This window comes from Aquarana catesbeiana, linkage group LG04, assembly GCF_042186555.1.
Source record: "Aquarana catesbeiana isolate 2022-GZ linkage group LG04, ASM4218655v1, whole genome shotgun sequence".
Taxonomy (NCBI): Eukaryota; Metazoa; Chordata; class Amphibia; order Anura; family Ranidae; genus Aquarana; species Aquarana catesbeiana.
Window position 1 is genome coordinate 281497921 of NC_133327.1, and position 26112 is coordinate 281524032.

Here is a 26112-nt window from a genome sequence, read left to right on the forward strand (position 1 = left end):
GCTCAGGCCACCTCTCTGGGGTCTCCTGCTATAATGTGTTAATTGTAAGTAGGTCTCTCCCATAGTGTGCCTCCTAAGTGTCTTTCACCCATTGTTAATTGTGCTAATTGAGTCACCTATTGTTTCTTTCTGTCAGATAATCTCTTGCAAAGGTGAATGATATGGTGACATTTGTACCTTGTGATCAAACCATTGGGGGATGTGTATGATTATAATATGGTGTATTGTACATTGTATTTAGGTTGCTGAACTTTGTTGCCGAATTGTTCGGTCACCTAGGCTGGTTTAGGTGACTAGTTAATTAGCTCATGTTAATTATATCAATGTCACTGATTAGTTGCTAAAAGTAGATTAGCATTGTTTATGTTGGTTGTTGTTTAGCTATGTTAATTATATCCCTGTTTACAGTTTGTATTGTTAGGGTAATATACTCAACCGCTCATCTGATTGTGTAGTATATCAATTCTATGTGAGTTTTCAATAAAGAAGTCCAGTTCTCATACAAGCTATTGTCAGCTAGTCTTGTATGGTCAGCTATAATATCTGGTTCCCTATGTCCAGACTGGATGAAGCGGTATACTGACAGAAGCACTCAAGCTGGGTGGTGGATGGTTCTGTCACACTGGCCATCCAGTGGGCTCTGGACTCCCTATGCTGTTTTCTCTTTGGGAGGAAGTTTTGTCTTGTGTTGGACCATGCCCCACTGACCCAGATGGGACAGAACAAACACACCAATGCCAAGGTAACCAGATGGTTCCTGGTATTACAAGTGTTAAAGTTCATGGAAGAACACAGACTGGGAAATCAACACCAAAATGCAGATGCCCTCTCTATGGTATACTGTAGGGCGGCCAACGGTGCCTATGATACCTCCCCATTGATGCAGAGGGGGGATATGTACAAATGTACAGGACATTGGGGGTGTGTTATGGATGGCCGATATGTTTCCCTATTATTTTGGTTGGGGTCCCTTTAGGGAGAATCATAACAGACATTTTTAATACTCAGAGATTTTCACCAGTGCAAGGTGAGGGATTCCGTGGTAGTCTAGTCAGAGAGGAGAGGACTGATTTACACTACTCTCTGGATTGGAAAGTCCTCATTTGGGGCAAGGATTCGGAGGTTCAGAGAGACTTTGTTTGGAAAAAAACCTCCAAACCCCAATTACAAGGACTTTGGTCCTATAGGGGTTAAGCCATTTGCAGGAGAGTCCACAAAAAGAACCAGAAAAAACAGCAGCCTGTTAGGTGGAGTGAAATGGTTCATAGCCATGTGCAAGTCTGAACTGTCTGGCAACTGAGACAGTGTTTAGGAACTGTACTTATACTGTGCATAGAAAAAAGATTTAAAAAATAATAAGATGATTTATGTGTGGTTTCCAAAGCTATTTGGGTTACTGTATTTCTAAGTCCCTCATGAGCTCTGTTTTGCCCAGCTGTATTCAATTTTATATAAGTGCTATAAGTGCATTAAGATACTTTTGTAGCATGTTACTATTCGGGTGAGTCTCAAAAGCCATTAGTAAAAATGTCCATGTTTATTTCTGTTTCACCCATGATTTGTCTTTTTAAGGGAATATATATTGTTTCTAATTATGTTTTAAAAATAGATGTAAAAGAGAGTTTGGATTGATACTAATAATCTTATCAGCGTGTATGAGTCTTTAAAAAATGAACGTGGTTTTGTGGCATTTATTTGCTAAAGAAGTTAAGGCCATCCACTTAGAAAAGTGTTAGGACTGGGATTTGAACCCACCACCTATGCTGTGTTCAAAGCTTTTCTTGCTGAGCAACCTGAGGATACTGTATCACTCCCTATCTGATCCCCTAGAACAATCTTGCCTTGTCTCTTGTTTCTTGAGAAACCTTAAACTCTTTGCTCCTCCCAGGAACCTCTTACGCTATTACAAATAATAGCCCCTTCCCTTAATCACTGAAATGTAGGAAAGACTTCATTCTGACAAAGTCTTTACAAAACTAGACTATATTAGTCAAAGAGACAAATGGAAACCCGCCTTTAGAACCAGGTATGGGCATTTTGAGCCTTAGTTATAACTTTTTTTGCATAGCTCCTGTAACTTTTCAGTACTTCATCAATGATGTTTTTTGAGATCTGTTGAACTAGTTTGTAATTGCATATCTAGATGGTATTTTTTCTGATAACCTGGAGTAGCATTGCAAGCATGCTTGCACTTTCTTTGAAGGAAGAACTCACTTTATATCAAACAGGAGAAATGTGAAACCCAAATATATTATTTCTCCCAAAGGAGTGAACATGGATCCTGAGAAGGTAAAAGTAGTGGTAAATTTGCCTGTCCCTAGAAACATTGAGGAAATACAATAATTTGTTGGATTTGCCAACTTCTACAGAAAATTCATAAGAAACATCACTAAGGTGATAACACCGATTACATAGCTGACAAAGAAAGGGATGCCCTTTGTGTGGCCACCTGAAGCACAGACTGCCTTTAGTAAGCTAAAAAATGTTTTCATTTCTGCACCAATATTGGTACATCCCGACCCTGAACTACATTTTAGTGTGGAAGTTTCCCACCAAAGAGGAAAAAAGATAAAGCTTCATCCTTGTGTTTTTTTCTCTTGGTAATGTCTTCAGCCAAAATGAATTATGACATTGGGAATAAAGAATTTCAGGCAATTAAGGAAGTCTTTTCCGAATGGAGGCATCTGCTGAAATGGGTTAATCATCCTGTAACTGTTCTCACTGATCATAAACATTTGGAATTAATTCATTCTGCCAACAGATTGTCTTCTAGATAAGCTTGTTGGTCTTTATTCCAGGTTACATTTTATTAGCTCATATTGACCTGAGTGAGGAAATGGTAAGGCCGGTGCCTTATCGGGGATGTTGTCGGAGTCTCTGCAAGAAGGCAACTCTGAATGTACAATCCTGGCGGAATAGAACTTCCTAGGGGTTACAAATACCAAGACATTCTTGAGTCTTGTCAAAGAGGAGTATCAGAATGACCCCCTTCTTAATCATTCTCCTAAGGTCATTAACCTTGAGTACAACAATGGCTTTTGGAGTCAAGCACATCTTTTCTATGTATCTTTTCTATATACCTGAATTGGTTCAGGTAGACGCCCTCAGGTTGATGCATGATTCTAAACTTGCTGGGCATTTTGAGTTTTCTAGGATGGAAGAATTTTTATTACGTTCCTTTTGATGGCCTGGTTCAGGAAAGATGTTAAGAACTATGTGACCTCATTTTTGAAATGTGCATGTAGTAAAACACCCCAATCTTTTCTTTTGTAGTTACTCTAACCACTCCCTGTCCCATCAAGACCATGGAGGTAAATTTCTATAGACTTTGTGGTTGATTTACCTCCCTTGAAAGAAATTACCACGGTAGTTGTCGACTGTCTCATTAAGATGGATCATTTTATATCAGCTGAGGGGGTACCCACTGCTGAACAAACTGCAGAACATATGGTTCAGGAAGTCTTTAAACTGCATGGAATCCTTGATAATGTAGTGTCAGACAGAGGATTGCAGTTTACTGAAAAATTCTGGAAAAGTTTTTGCTTAGCGTTACAATTAATCTGTCCTCTGCATTTCATCCACAGTCTAATAGTCAGACCGAGAGGACCAATCAAACTCTGGAGGAGTATCTTTAATGTTTTGTCAGTTGTCTTCAGAATGACAGGGTGGACTATATTTCTACAGCAGCATTTGGTTATAACAATTATAAACATAGCTCTCCTGTTCAAAGTCCTTTTTTCTTAAACACCCAGGTTTTATTCCTGATATCCCTATCTCAACTCCAATTCCTGCTGTTACCAACAGATTAAATACATTGTAGGAGTTTCAGGATAATTTGACTGAGACTTTAAAGAAGGTTCAGGAATGTTACAAAAAGGCTGCTGACAGACATTGCAGATCACTTCCCACCTTTCATGTGGGTGACAAAGTTTGATTATCAACCAAAAACGTGAAGGTACACATTCCATCTGCAAAGCTGGATCAAAAATGTGTGGGACCTTTCCAGATTTTAGGTCAAATTAACCCAGTCATTTTTTACTTAAAACTTCCTGACAGTATGAAGATTAACCGTGCATTTCATGTATTTTTGCTCAAACCATTTCATGAAAACCCCTTCTTTGGGAGAATTCTCCCAACCTCTCCACCTGTTGAGGTGCAAGGTGAAGAAGAATTTATGGTTGAGACAATTCTTGATTTCAGCATCTTTTAGGAACAAATAACAATATCTGGTTCAATGGGAAAGATATGGGCCGGAAGAAAGTTTTTGAGAACCTGAGGAGAACCTGATTGTTCGTGCCCCTAGAGTAAAATAATTCCACTAGAGGTCTCCCCTAAGACATCCAGGGGACGTCTTGGAAAGAGGGGAGTACTTTCAGGACTGGGATCTAAACCACAGCCACTGCTGTGTCCGGCAGTAGCTTTTCTTGCTATTTGGAGAGGGAGACCAGAGCTTTCAATAAATAATATAGATTGCACGAGGGAGCATGAGCAGCATAATTATCTCACTGCACACTATGCCCACCATGTTACTGAAGTCCGAATCATATACCATACAGCATTATAGTAACAATGTGACAAGCCCTATGTTCTGCAGAGATAGTGATAATAAAGATCAATAAACTAAATTCTGACTGTGTGCTCTCATGATAGCAAATACAAAGCTAACAACATACAATTAAAATTAATCTGACACATTTTTTGTCCCAAACAGAATGCCCTAGGAACATAACATCAAAAATAAATAAATAAATGAAAAATGTAATGATAGTTTTCATAACAGTAATCATTTTTATTGTGAGGCCGGGAAGGGGATACCAATCCTAAACAAAAGTATATATCTCCACCTCCTGGTTAAGCCCATTTAATCTATAGATCCAAAAAGCCCCACGCCAACATTAATTCAGGAATCTTCTGTCCATGAGATCACATTTCAATATACGTTTAATCCCTAAAACTACCAGTCCAGATATATCCTTATTATGATGTGTAAGAAAATGTCGTGGCACGCTGTATTTGTCGCAACCCTCTTTAACTACTTATCCACTGGGCACTTAAACCCCCTTCCTAACCAGACCAATTTTCAGTTTTCGTTGCTCTCATATTTTGAATGACAATTACTTAGTCATGCAACACTGTACCCATATGAAATTTTTTTCCTTTTTTTCATACAAATAGAGCTTTCTTTTGGTGGTATTTAATCACTGCCGTTTTTTTTTTTTTTGCGCATAAAAGAAAAAAGACCTAAAATTCTGTACAAAAATAGGAATTTTTAATACAGCTTACTGTAAAATCCTTTTCCTGGGAGTACATTACGACACACAGAGCTCTATCAATTACTTAGTGATTAGTTAGATAGTCACCATTAGGTGATTGGACACTGGCAAACCCTAATTACAAGGCAAGTTCCTCCCCTATATAACCCCTCCCATATGGAGAGTACCTCAGTTTTGTAGCAAAGCAATAAGTATCCCAACATAAATCCCGAAGAGGGGCGGGAGCTCTGTGTTCCATGATGTACTCCCAAGAAAAGGATTTTACAGGTAAGCTGTATTAAAAAATCCTATTTTCTTGTTCATACATCATGGGGCACAGAGCTCTATCAATTATTTAGTGGGATGTCCCAGAGCAATGCCCCAATTGAGGGGAGGGAGACACAGATCAAAAAGCAGGCCGCAATTGGACGTGAGGACCTATACTGCTGCCTGCTGCCGAAGGCGGTATCCTCATGCACTTTCACATCCACCCGAAAGAATTCGGTGAATGTATGGATGGAAGAGCAAGTTGCCGCCTTGCAGATCTGAGCCAAGGAGGCCTGGTGAAGCACTGCCCATGAAGAACTTATTGCTCTAATTGAGTGTGCTCTCAAATGAAACCATAAGCCTGAACAATAACCTGCCAAATCTACTTAGAGATAGTGGATTTTGAGGCTGCCTGGCCTTTTATAGGACCTTCCAGCAGTACAAACAAAGCATCAGCTTTTCATATCAGAGCAATCGCTTTCAGATAGACCTTAACTGCTCTTACTACATCAAGAGAGTGTAACAACCTTTCTTTCACAGAATGCGGACCTGTACAAGGACGGTAGGACAACATCTTGGTATAGATGAAATCCTGATATCACCTTAGATAGCAAAAAGCTGTTAATTCTGATACCCCTCTAGCAGAGGATATGACAACCAGAAACTCGATCTTCTGGTTAAAAGAAGGAAAGGAATATGGCAGATTGGTTCAGAAGGCTGTTTTTGTAAAAACAGACCATTCAAATGCCACAGGCACAAGGGAGACTCAACTGGCGGAATTAAACAAGACACCCCTTGGATAAAAAGCCCGGACTAAGGAATGAGAGCCGAGTGGCCTCTGGAAAAAAAAAAAATTGATAAGGCCGAGAACTGACCCTTGATGTGCTCAAGGCCAGTTTCAATTCTACCCCTAACTGTAAACTTCTGCCACTGGCATACCTTTTAGGATGCCAACCCCTGGATTCACGCCAGGAAACATACGCCTTCCAGGCTCTGTGATAGATGAACCTGGAACCCGGCCCCCTAGCATTAACCAGAGTAGAGAGAACTGGACCCGAAAGCCCAAGACTTTTCAGGATAGGTATCAACAGTCAAACCATCCAATTTAGATTCCGTAAGGAAGGATGGAATACTAGTCCCTGCGAGAGCAGGTCTAAGCACAGTGGAAGAATCCACAGTCTTCCTACTGCCATCTTTATGATTCCTGTATACCAAGGCCTCCTGAGCCAGGCTGGAGCCACCAGAATAACTGGTTACTTCCCCGCCCTAATCCTGTGAAGAAAGAAAGAGCGGAACCGGAGAAAACACCTAGGTCAGAGAGAACTAATCCCAAGGAATTATCAATGCGTCTGTTCCGCATTCTAGTGGACCCTTTGTTCTTGACAAAAAAATTGTCTGGCTTCATGTTGAACCTGGAGGCTAGACGATCTACATCTGGGGTACCCCATTTCTGGCATATAGCCTGAAATATGGAGGGGTGTAGAGACCATTCTCCTGGACACAGCTGCTGGCGGCTTAGATAATCTGCCTGCCAAATTTCCATCCTTGGAATGAAGGCTGCAGACAAGGAACATGCCACTCTGTCCAAACAAAAAATGGTTCACCTCCCTCTGGGCATTCGGACTCCTGGTGCCTGCTTGATTGATATAGGTCACTTCTGTAGCATTGTCAGATTGTTTCCGGACAGGACAGCCTTGTGACCTGTAAGTCCAGGCCCTGGGGGCCAAACGTACTGAATCTCCAGAATATTGACAGGTAGGAACCTTTTGGTTTGGACCACTTTGCTTGGAACAAAAGCTCTTCTAGGACTGCACCCCAGCCTATAAGGCTGGTATCCATCCACTTTCCTGGTGACTGGAATAAAGGATTTTCCTGTAGACTTTTGGCTAGCAACCACCAACTGAGGCTCCTACATACTTCTAACGTCAGGCGCCTGGGAAAAACTAAGGCTTGGATCCTCTTGCTCCAAGCAGACTGTATGCTGTTCAGTAATGGCGTTGAGTGAAAACTGGGCGAAAGGAACAGCCTTAAATGAGGCTACCATCTTCACGAACAACCTCATACAAAGGCAAATGGAGGTCTATCCCTTGCTTTCCACACTTGGGCCAAATCGTTATGGTCTTGGCCTTTGACTCGGGTAAAAGATACCCTGCTTTGGGCTATGTCCTCAAATATTCTAGCCTCCATAGGGGCTAGAAAGACCATGCTGGACACACTTAGGTCCAGCCATGCTACCGACTGATCTGTTGGCAGAAGACTGCCTTGGTATGCCATTACAGCTATACCCTGAGCCCTTTAGACCCGCTAGAGGTGGGCCCTAGCAGTTTATAAATGACTTGAGCATGGTGGCAAACCACAAGGGCAAGCCTACCAACCAGAAGAGGTGCTATTTACCTGTGAAATGCAGACAAGTTCTGAAAATATGCAAACGATTCTCCATATGTGTAAGTGGCAAGAGTTAACGCCATATGCCTTAAAAGAAGCATGCATTCATGGAAGAATGAATTTTCTACAATATGTTTAAAACATAAAAGTTTGCGCTGTACACACGCATACCTATAGCACATGTGCTATGGAACGGGCACCTTGCAAGCAAGCATACGTCTCTGAACATGTAATGCAATATTACACATCCTGTATTCAAGCAGACACATATTCCTATGTGAACATAAGGAATCCCGTATAATTAAGGAGGCTAAATGAACATGCCTCGTTATGCAACCATGCAAATCTAGGTGATCTTGCAACCTTAGGCGATCACGCATTCTTATGCAATTCAGCATCTTTTATGCAACCAAACATTCTATGCATTATAAGCACTACTGTGTGGACAAGTACCCTTGTGAGACCAAGGACTCTTGTGTGATCAAGCACCCCTGTGCGATCCAGCATCTTTATGAAATGAAGCATCTTTATGTGATTTTAAGCAATTCTGAAAAAAATTAGCTTCTCCGCATGACCAAGTATCCTTGAGTAATCAAGGACTCTTGTGAGATCAAGCACCCCTGTGTGATCCAGCATCTTTATGCATTCAAGCATCTTTATGCGTTTTAAGTAAAACAAGCCTCTCCGCGTGACCAAGTATCCTTGGGTAATCAAGGGCTCTTGTGAGGTCAAACACCCTGGTGTGAACCTGCAACTTTATGCACCCAAGCATTCTTATGCAATTTAGGCATCTCTGTGAAAACAAGCCTTTCTGCGTGAGCAAGTATCCCTGGGCAAACAAGGACTCTTGTGGGGTCAAGCACTCTTGTGCGACGCCACATCTTTATGCAAACAGGCATTTATGCGTTTTTAGGCAATTATGCAATTTCAGGCATTCATGCGATTTTTAGGCATTTCTGCACAAATAAGCACTTAACGACCAAGCATTCTCATGCGACTATGTAAATCCACCACAAACAGAAAAAAAATGTATCTCTATGTGTATTACATGTTCTGCCAAATGCATCTTGTACATTCCAACACTCAGGTAATTTATGCAAATATGTGGACTGATAAAAAGGACGTTATCCTCCGCTGACGTGCGTTCCCGCACTCATGCGTTTAACTGTTTGTGTTAGCAACAATGTGCACAGAACCGTGTACAGCACCTGGTATTCCCAGACGGTCTCCCATCCAGGTACTAGCCAGGTCCAACCCTGCTTAGGCTGTGAGATCAGATGGGATCGGCGCTTTCAGCATGATGTGGTTGTAGGCATCTCAGAAGTTGTGCGTTTGGCTAGTTTGTAAGCAAGCACCTGCATGAGGACCTTGTGGAGGTTTTGCACCTCTTTGTAGTAATGGACGGACTTGGAAAGGTACAAGAAGCCTATGGAAATTTAAGAAAAAACCTAAGTAGGAGACAGAGGCTTCTGCCATCTAGGCTGCGGGTAAGTTATACGCAGCATGAATTGCTGTAAAAGATTGCAGCTAATACTCCAGAGCTTGTGAAGCCTCTGATACCTCCGCCTCGTCAGATTGCACCTGTTCCCTGTCCCCTAATGGTGATCTTTCATCATCAGATTGTTGATCCTCTTGATTGAGGATTTAGGGCAGGGGAAGGGGAACTATCCCAATTTTTGCCCTCTTGTGAGGATGCTGCAATTAAGCAGCTAACTTCTCCTGCACACCACACACTGCATATGAAAACAACCATCTTTAAAAGACTTTTGTAGGGTTGCAATGTTGGGAGAGGCTGCAAGCCTGACATGGGCAATGGCTCATCCTGTGAGGCTGCCTCTAGTCTTTCAAGGGATAGAACCCTTAGATCTAGGCTCTTTTGCTTGCCCCTGAAGCCCTCTTATGGGGAGACATAGTCCTAAGCTGACAAAAGCAGAGGTACTAGTATAAATGCAATCACTGTTGTGCCTAGTTTTACAATATTATTATTAGCTCAGTCTGCACAACCTGATGCAACCTGAGTAAGTGTCTTAGATATGCCTGGATCTTAACCCACCGAGATGTTTACTGCCCACAGCTCTGTGTCCCACCGCATACAGGGCTCTGGTGTTCTGGACTTTTAAAAACAGCCATGTCGCGCCTGCGCACTGATGCACCGTGCACAGCACTAGCAACCACACCCCCCTACCCCGCCAAATACGCCGTAAAAGCGCGCCCCCTGCGTGGACCAACATGGCGGTGCAAGGAGGGGACAAAGGAGACAACCAGAGGACTACGTGGGACCCTTTAGACTTTGTGGGATCCCCCTTTCAGATCATGTGGCAGAGCTTGCAGCGGAGGAGGTGAGCAGCTTCACAGACCGGCTTCACTGAGAGTGTATCCTGAAAGGCATGTAAGTATACACCAGGTATGGCTCTTACTCCCTCTAGTGGTGGAAAACAGGTAAGACATGCAAACTACTCATAGAAGATACAGTAATCCATAAGGTGTATACTTAGGATTGTCTTCACTTACCTTAACCTGCCGCAAGACTTCTGAGAACAGACAGATCCAACCTTCACCCATCACGGTGGGTAACGTTGTACCAACCTTCAGAGTTCTGGGTTCCTACTTACAGGATCCTCTTCCCTGGATCTGTAGAAGTCTCTGCCAGAAACTTTTCGAGCAACTTTTAATTTGTGCCACAAAGTGCTGGATCCCAGAGCTCAGTCCTCAGAGAGAAACATTACAGGCAAAACCTTGTTTCTTCTTTCACGGGGCCCGGGTACCATCCATCTTAGGCGTTTTCCCTGGCCAGAGGCATGGATCCAGTTGTATAGCTCCTTGGCCTCTGCAGAGACCATCAAACAGAGCTCTCTTCTTAGCACATCTTTAACGTGACCAACCACCTTAGACACTGGCGACAAAACTCATAGAGAGGTACTCTCCATGTGGGAGGGATTATATAGGGGAGGAACTCGCCTTGTAATTAGGGTTTGCCAGTGTCCAATCACCTGATGGTGACTATCTAACCACTAAGTAATTGATAGAGCTCTGTGTCCTGTGATGTATGAAAAAGAAAATACATTTTTCTTTGTTTCTGTTATAAAATTTTGCAAATTAGTAATTTTTCTTCATAAATGTTGACCAAAATTTATACTGCTACAGATCTTTGGTAAAAAATAACCCAAATCGGTGTATATTATTTGGTCTTTGTGAAAGTTATAGAGTCCACAAGCTATGGTGCCAATCTCTGAAAATTGACCACACCTGATGTACTGATGGCCTATTTCATTTCTTGAGACCCTAACAAGCCAGGAAAGTACAAATACCCCCCAAATGACCCCTTTTTGGAAAGTAGACATTCCAAGGTATTTAGTAAGAGGCATGGTGAGCTTTTTGAAGTTGTAGTTTTTCCCCATAATTCTTTGCAAAATCGAGTTTTTTTTTCACAAAATTGTTATTTTAGCAGGTTATTTCTCACACACACAGCATATGCATAGCACAAATTACACACTAAAACACATTCTACTACTCCTCCGGAGTATGACGATTCCACATGTCTGAGACTTTTACACAGCATGGCCACATACAGAGGCGCAACATGCAGGGAGAACCATCAGGCGTTCTTGGAGCATAAATTACACATAGAATTTCTTGACTACCTCTTACACTTTTGAAGGCCCTCGAGCACCAGGGGAATGGAAACGCCCCAAAAATGACCCCATTTTGGAAAGAAAACAACCCAATGTATAATCTATGAGGCATAATGAGTCTTTTGAACATGTCATTTTTTTCTGCAAGTTTTTTGAAAATGTGTAAAGAAAATGAAGACACATTTGTTTTTTTACACAAAGTTGTCCATTTATACAATATTTCTAACACATAGCATGTACATACCAAAAATTACACCCCAAAATAGATTCTCCTACTCCTCCTGAGTATGGCGATACTACATGTGGGACACTTTTACACAGCCTGGCCACATAGAGAGGCCCAACATGCAGGGAGCCCCATCAGGTGTTCTAGGGGCATAAATGTCAAATCTAATTTGACTACTTATTACACTTTTGTAAGGCACTGTAGTGGCAGGGATGAGAACTGATGTGGCATGGATGAGCATGAATGTGGATGGATGAGCTGTGAATGGGGATGCCTGAGCATGAATGAGTATGGCTGAGTACGGCCGGGTACGGCTGGGTACGACTGGTTACGGTTGGGTATGGCTGGGTATGGCTGGGTACGGCTGAGTATGGATGGGTATGGCTGAGAACAGCTGGGTACGGCTGGCTACAGCTGAGTACAGCTGGGTTTGGCTGAGTACGGCTGGGTACGGCTAAGTACAGCTGGGTACGGCTGGGTACGGCTGGGTATGGATAGGATGGCTGAGCATGGATGGATGGATGAGTATTGCTGAGTATGGATGAATAGATGAGTATTGATGGATGGATGAGTATTGCTGAGGATGGAATGCTGAGCATGGATGGCTGAGTATTGATGAGGATGGATTGCTGAGCATGGATAGATGGATGGCACTCCACATCCAGCCCACAGCACTGCTGCATCTGATCTCTTTCCTCTCCGCTCACACGGTACCGATCGGTACAGAGAGGCTATAAATGAACCAGGTATGACGCCGGTTTGTTTACAAGTGATCACTCCATCATTTGATGGAGTGATCACATGTTAAACGGCTGCCATCAGCGGCCATTTACCATGATCCATGAGGATATTCCTGGGTGCGCGATTATGGGAGGACATCAATGTACACCCTCCCAGAGTTATCAAGCCGCGCTGTAGCCGTCATTCGGCTATAGCAAGGTCACCAAGTGCTTAATAAACCTACGATACTCACCTATACTTTTTCAAAGCGTACGCTTTGTGTATCCTACATACAAAAGATTACATGGATACTTTACGACATATCACAAACTCTGTTAAGTATGTGATGAATTCCTTTATAGTGTACTCTCTTTTTGCCACATCATAAAAGGATGATTCTTCGGTATAGGACGAGACATCAGCACCATCATCTGAATTGTTTATTAGGACACCAGATATACTCTCATGGTCCTTGCGCTGTGTTTTGTGCGTTACCATTCTACTGTTATTGTTACTGGTCCCCAAGCCTGACCCCTGACCATGACACAAAGTCTCAATTTCTTTAGTAAATCAACTATGATAGTTTGGCTGACTTTTTGAAAACATTGCATTCCCTTGTTGACCAATATCTCAAAAGTGTTAAGCAGTTTGACACAGAAACTATAGTAGCCAATCTCTACATTTAAGAAAAAAAAATATGTGAAAGTCAGATTAAAAAGTACACCATGTTACAAACTGAAACAATAACTCAAATATTTGACTAATGAAAATACACAATGCTATCCTTTTAAGGGCAAGACAAGCCTTTGTGTCATCAAATTAATGTATTTTATCCAACTTGTTTTTATTCAGTTGTAGGCAATTTAAAATCCAAATTAAGTTTAGTAATTTTATTTTACATTCAAAATTACCATCATCCTGTTTTTTGTAGCCCACTCAGATTTATGTAGAAAATGATACAATATTCTGGCTTGCATTCATTTTAATCTATGCTTTGAATCAAAATATCATTGTCATTAAAATCATACAGTTTGGAGACTAGACAGAGTCATATGTCAGTAATAATTCATAATCTGAATAAATATTATACATTCTACTTGTACCAGATCTCTGCATAAGTATACCTATCTGTTTCTGTGACACACACTATTCTATTTTTGTCCTTTTTATCTTTAGGTTAAAACACTATTAAAATTTTTGGATGTCCAGAAATGGTTTTAATAGTTTAGCATTATCTGAAAAATGCCCTAGCTCTAATGACACATTCATCAAATGCAAGAAAAGGATGTCCATCAATTGCTGTTAATGTCATAGCACAAAAAATGTTTTAAAGTTTGCTTAAGACTTAAAGCATTTGTAACCCCCCCCCCAATAAACAAAATGTAAAAGCCACATAACAGTTACAAAAAAAAATTGAAAAGTAAAAAAAGAGTACTTACCTTACATGTACACTTTACCCTGAGGTAACCAAGAAAAGTGATCACCCTGGCCTCCTGACTAGATCTCTGGAATGCTGAAGATCCCTACAAGAAGATAGCCACGCACTGTTCTAGGGCATTTTCTCACATTATTTTGGACCCTTAGTGTTACTACCACTATATCGCTAGTATTGTAATGTGTGAGGAGATAAGTCCTCATATTGTAATCCCATTTACTTGACTGAGAAGAGAATGACACATTGTACAGGGAAGAATGACAGATTTTACAGCATACTTGCAATCTAGGGGGTAGTAAGCCTGGAGGAACTATCAAGGAGAACCCACTGATTTCAGTGTTTGTTGTTAATATTTGCTCATGGGACCCATATCTTTAGTTTTAGGTTTTGGGTAATTATTGGATTTTCATACATTTAAGGATTTTTTTCAGTTACTGACTCTTATTTCTTCACAGATCTAAATTGTTTGTTTGTTTGTGTATTTACGCAGACTGAAGATCTTTCTGGTGAAAAGGGCTGTCAATGGCTTTATTGAGAGGGGTTTCAAAATATGTTTTAATATGAAAACATACAGATGCCCACTTGACTGTTTTGGTCAGTGTTTACTTCCCAAGAACATACCAAAAATGTAATCACTTTTGCTTACTCATAGCAGTAGTTAGATGGATTTGCCAGTTTAATCTACCATGGCTCAATGGCCTCAGCAGAGATCATGATCTTTTTTATTACTGTAACATACAATATGGGACATAACATCTAGCATAAATAATCACATTATTTGCATTGTTGTAAATGCAGTTTATACTACATATATTATGTTTTAGGGTATTCTGACACCAGGCTATGCTGTATAATTAATTTTTATAATTTTTGTTTTATTTTGTAAGCATTTTAATTATTGTGTTTTAAATTTTGCTATTTTGCTATATATCAGGTGTATTATATGAATAGATGCAAAATACATAAGCAATGCCAGCTTTATCTACAAGGTTGTAAATTTCCTATGAGCTACTTTTGTCACTTCAAGTTAACTGAACTATAAATCTGTGTTTAATACCATCTTATTGTGAAGTTATGGACAATTTATTTAATTATATTCTGAGTTTAAAGGGTAAATCCACTATTGTAGAAAAAATATATATTGCAAATAAAACTAAAATAATATAGCATTTACAACTGTGATACAAGCCATATTGTATGGAAAAACGACCTTTCCTTTTCAATCTGCAGTGCTGTAATTTCCTGTAAAATTCAATGTAATAATTCAACCTGGAGGTGTTCTGTACAAAGATGGTGTACATAACTTCCCCAGAAATGTCATTTGGCTCATTGATTTTGCCAGAGGTCTGCATTCTAGATACAAATTTATTTTGCTATCCTATACTTCGCTAGGCCACCCTGTTCTGACGTGCCAGACTGTGATACATGGTACACATGAGCACTGGGCTCACAGGGTTTGATGACCTGCCTGCAAACTACACAGGGTGCAAGTTTACTTTTAAGGTTGACATTAGAAACCTAGCTGTTCCCTCCAGGTTAAAAATTAAACATATTAATAAAGTGGCTAGGCCCCCAGTCATTGCTGTATTTCAAGAGACTAAGAACTATTTATGTTGGCAACCTGGCTGCAGATACCGCACTGCTTGGGTGTGGCTAGATCAGAGTTAAAGCAGTCCATAAGCTATAAAAACACTATCTTCAAAAGGTTGCAAGACTTTACTAAGATATCTGGCAGGGATAATTATTAATGTTTAGAAACAAGTGGTATTTAAATAACTGAGGCCCGGTAGGTAAGGACCTACCTTAGCAAGCTGTAGTTCAAACATGTGTTTTGAATCCAATTGTTAAAAAGCAGCCATACAGCATAGGGTAGAAGTGGTGTCAACCATGGGTTCAAGGTGCAAGAGGGAGAATCAAGTTTCCTTCATGCTATTCTTCTATTTCTATAATTTCATCAGGAGTATAGGAAAAAATAAAAATGACCATGGTTCTCAATGATCAACTTGATCATTCTTAGCCCTCTAACTACAAGAAATAAAAACATCTTCCCTATATGTAGATACATACAGAGGCTCTTGAAACACTATCTCAATTAAAAAGATGAGTGTCACAACAACTACCAGCTGTAACAGCAAAGAAAGGCAAAAATACCCAAACTGTTGCTGTCTCATCTATGACAAACCACATCCTCTCAGAAAGTGTTGTGTTCTTAAGGGAAAGCCCTTTAACAAATTTAAGGAGTATCTAGGGAATCATGACATTTTCTTCAAATGTTGTGCATCTACAGAGCACCTTGCCAGAGATAGACTACAAGATTTTACAGCACTTAGAATATGACAATGAAGGGCACATATAAGCCTTAAACTGAGGCCCCTTTAAACAGCACTCTACATCCACTGAGTCACCTTCAATGATCATAGAGGAAACCAGTGGCAAGATATATTTGGCCAAGGTGTTTCCTCAAGATCAACCAAACTTCAGGGTCAGGATATATGTGGTTTTGGATGACATGTTTAACCACTACTGGGCACTTTTACCCACTTCCTGTCCAGGCCAATTTTTAGCTTTCAGCGCTGTTGCAATTTGAATGACAATTGCGTGGTCACACAACACTGTATCCAAAAAAATTTCACACAAATAGAGCTTTCTTTTAGTGGTATTTAATCACCACTGGGTTTTTTTGCTAAATAAATGAAAAAAAGGCCAAAATTTTTTAACAAAAAAAAAAGCTTTTTTGTTTTGTGTCAAAAAGTTTTTCAAAAATGCTGCAAACGTATAATTTTTCTCTTTCACTGATGTGCGCTGATGAGGCTGCATTGATGGGCACTGATGAGGCGGCAATGATGGGCACTGATTGGCGGCACTGATGAGGAAGCATTGGTGGGCACTGATAGGTGGTACTGATAGGCTGCACTGATGGGCACTGATAGTTGGCACTGATAGGCACTGGTAGGCAGCACTGATAGGTAACACTGATGAGGAGACACTAGTAGGCACTGATTGGCAGCACTGGTGAGCACAGATTTGCAGCACTGGTGGGTAAAGATTGGCAGCACTGGTGGGCACTTGTGGAACTGCACTGAAAATCAGGACACTGATAATTAGTACTAATTAGTACAGTCCCTATCTAGACAAACCCTGCTCCCTTAAATTGTTCAGTATACTTTAAATTTCTATCACAAAGGCAGAGCCTGGGAAATGTATTATTGTCTTACACTTCAAAAGACTAGAAAAACATCCTTTGTATTGCATATATATAAAAATTGCATTCAACTTTTGAGTCTTTTTGAAGAGTTAAGCTATCTGTGGATTCTGCCACATTAAGTAGCGATACTGTATGCACAGATTAAGATCTATGGAGATTTGTATTGGCATATATTGCCATTTGAAATAGAACATTTTCTATTTAAACTAAATTCAAATGAGCTAGTGCTAAAATAAAATGCTATAAGTGTTATAATACACTTGACACCCGTTTTGACTTTTGATAAATGATCATGAATTTGTGTGACACAGTTCTTGGTGGTTTATATATATCAATGTGCAAATATCAAATATCCATACTGACAATAAAGTGCTATCATTGTAAATCAGCTGCCATAAAAATAACCCAAAAATTATATTACCCAGAGCTTAGTACTATAGATAAAACTAATGTACAAATGACAATTCATAATCATACTTAATATAACTAAAAATATTGGGAATAGAATTTAACAATGTGCAAACGTAATATATATTGTGAAAACAGGCAAACCAGAATATGCAAATCCAAATTTACAAAATAATTGGTCTCCCCTTTAAACACAGTGGGAAAGTTCACAAAAGTAAAAAAAAAATTGATGAAATGAAAATTTCAAAGCAACAATTTTCAAGATCGTTAATAAATATAAAGCATACATTTTTAGTTATTTTATACCAGATTGTCATTGATTTACCAATGAAAGCTCTTTATTGTTAGTATAGATTTTTAATACTTACACATTAGATATGTTTATAGCACCAAACACTGTGTTAACCTTCCAAACTAATTATTTTTTCTTTAAATTTCTGCTTAGGTAACATACAAAAGAAAATTGTTGATGATGTTAAAGTTTCTTGCAACGATATTTTCTCCTGGAAGTTTGTTAAGAATCACCCTCCACACCTTGAAATTCAGAAATATATACATGTAAATTGCTGCAGTCCCTGCTGCCGAGTCATGCTGTGCAGACTTCTGCTCTTTCAGCTAGCGGCCATATTATTTCTAGTTCTCTCAAACATTATTTGGCAGCTGAAAATGAAGTTGCTAACATGTTTACATTTCATTCCTAGATCTGTCTACAACAGAATTAAATTTCACACTTGGGTACATTATCTGTGGGTGTGCTCTGTCAGCAAATCTAAACTAGGATTTGAATGCTTACCTTCACATGTAGGTTGAACACCAGACCAAGAGCCATTTAATAAACATGTTCTCTCCGTGGAGCCCATCAATGTATATCCCATTTCACAAGAAAAACGAAGTAAGCTTTTTATTCTAAATTCATTTCCAAGTCGAGAACCATGAGCTGGAATGCCAGGATCACCACAGGTTCCAGGGTTAATTCCTACAACAATATCAATTTGTTTTTATATCATGCCATCTACAGTTAATATACATGTAAAAACATTGCTTTTTCCAAATTACAACAGTTTAATAAATTGATAACTGCAGTATGCAGCAAAGTTTTAAACTCATGTTAAAGTACATGTAAATCCATTCACAACAAAAATGTCATACTTTTTAAATGTAGAGCTTTTTTTAAAAATAAATCCTAATGATCCAACCATAAGGTTTCTTACTGAAACACTGCCTGTTTTGAAGTCACAACTGTGCTCCTGCAGTGTCACCCTGTCCTGAATAGGACTACAAGAGGCCATGCAAACACACATTTTGCAAGAATTGTCAACTATTGTCCCTGTTAAAAAGCCAGGATAGAGTAATAATTTGCAACCAACTCTTGAGCAAGTACATGAGATAGGAAGTTGCTGAAAAAGCTGAAGCAGATCAGCAGCAGAGAAACAAAATGTATAAAAAAAGTTAATAAAAAAAACCTTAAAAGCAGAATTTTTTTATGATAAACAGTGCTTTAGCAAATTAGATCTAATCTAGTAAAGGTTTAGATCTACTTTAACAGTTAGTTTTGTTTTTCCAGACTTTAGGCAGAACTAAGTGAATGATGACGAGAAAAGAAAGGGATCTGGGAACCTGTGGGTGTTAAAACTTTGCAAATATACCAAATATATATATATGATGAACAATGATGATGATGACCCTATGATGACCAATAGAGAAATGCATGCTTGCTCTGTCTCCCCATAAATTTAAAGCAGCCTATGGGGTAGCGCAGACAGGGGCAAGGCGCAGACATAATGGCTCTGTCCTGAGTGATTCACAGTTTCACCGCCGCAGTTATCAATTCTGATCATGTCTTCTCCTCTGCTTTTTTACAGGTAATTGTCTATCCATCTGTACGCTCTGATCTGACATTACTGTAACATATTTGGTAATTGAATGGAAGATCCCTCAAAGAGTTTTTTAACACCAAAGTAGGTATTACAATCAAAGTGACAATGATATGATTAAAAATCAATAGTTCTTTATTTGTATCATGGTATCAAAAAAGGGTGATGAAGGGCACGATTACATGGAAGTTGTAAAAAGCAATTCAGGTCCTTACATATAAAAACATCTCATTAATGTGAAAAACCCACATATAAACTCAATACATGTTTAGAAAGCCATAAAAAAACTTATGCAGAGTTTCACATGATATCCCTATGCGTTTCGACCTGTATGGATAAAAGTCTTCTTCAGGGAAATTTCTTTTATGCGAAAAAGAAAAAAATTTTAAATTATGCACTTGATGAGAAAACTTCATGCCACGGTTGGATAAATTGCTGTTCTTCTAAAAACACCTCTAATCTCGGCAATCCTGGATGCTCCCACATTGTTCCTTCACCCTCGATAGAGGCAAGAACCCCCACCTCCACACATCTTGCAAGGAGTCACCCCTTGGGGGGACTAGGGGGAACAGAGGGGGCCTAAATAAAGGGGAGGTGGGAAGCCAGCGGCACCTTCAATTTTTCTTAAGCAGGAGTTTGTCAGTATGTCAATGTGGGAGCATCCGGGATCGCTGAGATTAGAGGTGTTTTTAGAAGAACAGCAATTTATCCAACTGTGGCATGAAGTTTTCTCATCAAGAAGTGCATGATTTCAAATATTTACTTTTTCGCATAGAAGAAATTCCGCTGAAGAACATCTTTATCCATACAGGTCAAAACGCGTATGGATATCATGTGAAACTCTGCATAAGTTTTTATGGCTTTCTAAACATGTATTGAGTTTATATGTGGTTTTTCACATTGACAAGATGTTTTTATATGTAAGAACCTGAATTGCTTTTTACAACTCCCATGTAATCATGCCCTTCATCCCCCTTTTTTGATACCATGTTACAAATAAAGAACTTTTGATTTTTAATGATATCATTGTCACTTTGATTGTAATACCATATATACTCGAGTATAAGTTGAGTTTTTCCACACTTTTTTTGTGCTGAAAGTGCCCCCCTCGGCTTATACTCAAGTCAAGCACTTTTCTGCAGCAGAAAATGACATTTTCTGAACCGACTTTTGGGCCCCGTATCTCAGGGCCACGTGGTGCTAGAAACCCCAAATTTGGTGTGCAAACCCAGTGGAAGTAGCGCTATAACATATCCAAAGATGTTCTTAGCATCAAGTGGCCCTGAGATACGGGGCCCCAAAATCGGTTCAGAAAAGTGCTTGACATTTTCCGAATCAAATTTGGGACCCCGTATCTCAGGGCCACTTGGATCTAGGAACCACAGCTTTGGATATGTTGTAGTGCTATTTCCACTGGGTTTGCATACCAAATTTGGGGTTCCTAGTACCAAGTGGCCCTGAGATACAGGGCCCCAAATTCAGTCAACTGTGTCCATCTGCAGCAATGTCATTTCAGGACCCTTTTGGTCCAGAGACCCCAAATTTTGGCTGCAGCTAGGGGGCATCTAGGAACCATTAACTACCAAGTTTGAAGTTTGGGGGACCTATGGCTGCAAATGGGCACAGTGAGGCATGCAAATGGGCACAGTGAGCCTGCAAATTGGCATTGTTGACCCTCTTCCATCTGTATGCTCTACTCTGCTGGTCTGACATTACTGTAACATATTTGGTAATTGTCTATCCATTTGTACGCTCTACTCTGCTGATCTGACATTACTGTAACATATTTGGTAATTGTCTTCTGCTGTCATATCTTTAAACTTCTATATTTAATGCTAGCAATATAACAACCACAATACAATAGCAACATTACTGGTGACTGATTCTCAACCCCATTTGGCTTGAGTGAGCAAGAGAGGTAATTAGCTTTACAACCCTAGCCTGTGTCTGGTCTGGTATTGGCCATCTTCTCTCCCACATTCAGGAGTCTCAAATCAGACCCTATGATGACCAATAGAGAAATGCATTCCAGCTTAGTCTCCCTATAAATTTAAAGCAGCCTATGGGGTGGTGCAGACAGGGGCAAGGCGCAGACATCATGGCTCTGTCCTGAGTGGCTCTGTCATGAGTGATGCACAGTTTCACCATCGCAGTTTACTGAAAGCAGGATAACTAAAGCTGGATGAAGATACAACAAGAACTCTGCAACCACTCTGCAAGATGGCAAGCAAACCAGCATTTGACATTTGTTTTATATCAAGTCAGATTCCCACTCTATCCACTAACATGCTCCTCATTCTCTTCTCACATCAGTGTCTTCTATCCTCAAATTATCCTTACTCTACCCCTCCTCTCTACCCTGCAGCATGCACATATCACTCTCACTCTTACCCTCTCCCTACTACTGCACCCGTCATCTCCTGCATTTGCTGCACCCACATGCTGGCATAAACACCAGGGCCACTAGACACGTGTGCTCATGCACATCCCACTACCATCTTGCCTTCCTCACCCTCCTCCTTCTCCTAGTCTCAGGTGACATTTCTCCTAATCCTGGTCCGCCATTTTCAAACTGCAAGCCACATCTCTAATACCCCTTCATCTCTGGCAACCACCGCAATCCACTTAATTTAGTTTCTATTCCCCTGATTCCTCAAAACAGCCCACCTATCTCATGCGCCCTTTGGAATGCCCGCTCCATTTGTAATAAGCTAACATCTATACATGACCTCTTCATCTCTTATGGCTTTAACATACTCGCCATAACCGAAACCTGGCTTCAAAATTTGGACTCAGCTTCTCCTGCTGCCCTCTCCCATTGTGGCCTCCATTGGACTCACTCTCCCAGACCCAACGGACAGAAAGGAGGTGGAGTTAGATTCCTTCTATCCCCACAAAGCACCTTCCAAGTCCTTCCTATCCCTCCCTCTCTTTCCCTCTCTTCTTTTGAGATGCACTGTATTTGTCTGTTTTCTCCTATTTCTCTGAGGATTGCAGCAATTTATCGGCCTCCTGGGCCGGTGTCACGCTTTCTTGATGACTTTGCTGCCTGGCTACCCTACTTTCTCTCCTCTGAAATACCCATGATCATTCTTGGTGACTTCAACATTCCTGTCAATGTTAACAGCCCAACTACAGCTAAACTTCTAAACTTAACCTCATCTTTTGCCCTAACACAATGGACACATACTTCCACTCACTCCAATGGTAATACCCTTGACCTTGTATTCTCCCATCTCTGTAACCCGGACAACCTCACAAACACCCCCTTTCCTCTCTCTGATCACAACCTCATTAGTTTCACTGTATCCTTGCCTCAAGCCACCCATCCCTTTAAGCAGCAATTACTTGTAGGAACCTTCGCCACTTTAACCCCTCTCTTCTCTATTCTGCTACTGACCACCTATATGACATAATCTCTCCCCTGTCTTGACCTGGCCACCTCTGTCCACAACAGTTGACTCTCATCATCACTAGATGCACTTGCTCCTCTAACCACACGCAGAGTCAGGCCCTGACCGTTACAACCCTGGCAAACTGACAACACTAGAAATCTCAAGAGACATTGTCGCGCTCTTGAATGACTGTGGCGTAAAACCAAATGCTTGAAAGACTTCACCCTATATAAATCTGCCCTTCTAAAATACAATTCCTGCCTCCATGCTGCCAAACAAGCCTACTTTGTTTATCTTATTAATACTTTGTCATCCAGTTCCCGTCGGCTGTTTTCAACCTTTAACTCTCTGCTTCGTCCCCCCACCCCCTCTACCCACTAACTCACTCACTGCCCAAGAGATTGCCAATCACTTCAAAGACGAGATTGATGCAATTTGTGAGGACACCTCCACTGTGCGTACATCTTCCCCACCCAACATACCTGGCCTAACAGCACATTCAACACTCTCCTCTTTTGAATTGGCTACTACTGAAGAGGTTACAAAACTTCTCTCAGATGCCCTCCTAACCAATTGTCCCTTGGATCCTGTTCCCTCAAAACTACTAAGGTCACCCTATTATTCTATCCTATGCTCCCTCACTCACATCTTCAATCCCTCCCTCTCTAGAGGCACCTTCCCCTCCCCTTTAAATTATGTGCAGATCACTCCCATACTTAAAAAGCCCTCACTGGACCCCACAAATCTAAAGAACTTAAGACCCATCTCATTGCTCCCATTCACCTCTAAACTTCTAGAATGCTTAGTCTACAACCGTCTTAGCTCCTACCTCAGAGAAAATAACCTTCTTGACCCATTACAGTCTGCTTTCGCACTCCACCGAAACTGAACTAAAACTCACTAACGATTTACTAACTGCTAAAACCAACAGCCAATACTCCATACTCCTACTACTTGACCTATCTGCAGCCTCTGATACTGTTGACCACCCTCTCCTTCTCAATAAACTACATTCCCTTGGCCTCCGAGATTCTGCTCTATCCTGGTTCTCTGCCTATCTATGACAGCGCTCCTTCAGTGTCACCTACAACTCTGTCTCCTCCTCTCCATTGCCCCTTTCTGTGTGGGTCCCCCAAGGCTCTATTCTTGGACCCCTTCTCTTCTCTATCTACACCTCATCCCTTGGTCACTTGATAACCGCCCACGGCTTCCAATACCACTTATACGCTGATGACACCCAAATCTATCTGTCTACTCCTCACCTCACTCCTTAAGTCTCCTCTTGCATTACTAACTTACTAACTGACATATCAGCATGGATGTCGCACCACTTTCTTAAACTAAATCTCCCCAAAACTGAGCTATTAATATTTCCCCCCGCCCGTGCCCCCTCCATGACTTTTCCATCAAAATCAACAATGCAACCATCAGGCCCTCCCCTCACGCCAGGGTACTAGGTGTAATCCTAGACTCTGACTTGTCATTTCAGCCCCAAGTCCAATCATTGTCAAAAGTTTGTAGAATTCACCTCCATAACATCTCTAAAATACGCCCATTTTTAACAAATGAAACCATCAAGCTTCTCATTCACTCAATCGTTAGCTCTCGCCTTGACTATTGCAACTCCCTTCTCTCGTTCAATATTTTTATTGAAGTTTGTATATATAAAATACAAATTATAATGAATAATAAATAATAATAAAGCGTGGGATACAGATAAAAGAACAATATGATTATTAATATATATATAAAGTACAAATTGATCTTGTTGAAAACAGGAGATTATAAAGCTTAGAGACTTTATAGGTTGAAGACATAAATGTAAATCCAATATACGATCAAAATTTAATATTTAAAATTTAAACTATGCCTCCAGACCACCTGTCCACCCCATATGGGCACTAGCTGTGGACGGATGGGGACATTTACGATCAAAGTTGAAAATGATATTATTTGTAGATATTATTTTTAAGTAAAATTTAATATGAATAAATAACTATCTCATATTGAAACATTAGATAATCATAACCTAGTGTGTAAAAAAAAGTTGTAGAGAAAAAATCAAATCTACATAATATAAGTAAATCTCCAAGTTGATGAGGAATAGATTAATATTTGAAATAATAAGGTATCCCACAATCATTATTAGCTTAATATATAAGATGAGAGTAGAAGAGAAAAGGAAGAAGAAGAAGAGAAAAAAAAGGGGGAAAGAGAAGAGAAGGAAAGAAAAGAAAGGAGTCTCTCTCAAGGTGATGACTTGGACCCTGACATGAACAAATTATATAATAACAATAATAACACAAGGATTTTAGCATGGTGATAACAATGACTGGTCGAAATCAGAGGTAAAGAAGTGTTTTATCCAAGGTTGCCAAATTAATCGAAATTTGTTGATATTATTTTCTTCAATAGCTGTCATTTTAGAAAAATTAGAGCTTTATTCATTCTATGCTTGACCTCTGCCACAATTACATTTTTGTTCTTCCATGCCTTAGCTATAGTTTGCTTGGCTGCAGTATTAATGAGTATAAGTAGTTTGAATTGTGTCTTGGTAAGTGAAGCTGGTTGAAGATTCAGGAGTGCAATGGCTGGGTCTGGAGTAATAGGGAAGTCTAGAGCCTTAGAAGCCATTGCAAAAATATCTTTCCAGAATTCTTGAACCACTGGACAATCCCACCAGATGTGGTAATGTGTACCTGGTGAAGAACAACCTCTAAAACAAGTATTGGGATAAGAAGGGGAGAATTTTGCTATTCTCTCTGGTACTAAGTACCATCTTGCTAGAACTTTGAAGTTGGTTTCCAAGGCAAAATAATTAGGAGATGATGATTTGGTAGCTGACCAAATATTAGACCAGTCATTGTTATCGAATGTTCGTCCCATATCTTGTGCCCATTTAACAGTATAAGAAGGAAGTTTCTCATTAGAGTTAGTAATGAGAGTCTGATATACACAAGAAATCAACCTTCTAGCATGTGGGTCACTTATACAAATATGTTCGAATGTAGACATTTGGTTAAGTGATGTACTTGAGCTAAGTAGAGGCATATAAAAATTCTTAATTTGTAAATAACGGAATATCTCATTGTTTGAAAGTTCGTAGTTCTTACATAACATCGCAAATGTTTGAAGAGTATCGGTAGATACAAATTTATAAAGTCTCGTCAAATTTCTAGAAGACCAAGCAGAAAAGGATTTTGGAAATTTCCACGCAGGGTAAAAAGCTGGATTCCCAAGAAAAGATAGGAGAGGATGATGTTTTGATCTTAGACCATATGAGGTGTTGAACCTATCCCAAATAGCCAATGAA

The 26112-nt window shown here is 40.2% G+C and overlaps 1 protein-coding gene across 1 annotated transcript in view; it reads right to left on the reverse strand.

The window, feature by feature from the left end:
* Nucleotides 1–26112, reverse strand: part of CSMD1 (CUB and Sushi multiple domains 1) — a 3274537-nt gene that overhangs the window by 170457 nt on the left and 3077968 nt on the right. The window contains exon 57 of the mRNA XM_073626646.1: nucleotides 18324–18506. Within this exon, the coding sequence (XP_073482747.1) occupies nucleotides 18324–18506 (183 nt within the window). The remainder of the gene's footprint in view (nucleotides 1–18323; nucleotides 18507–26112) is intronic.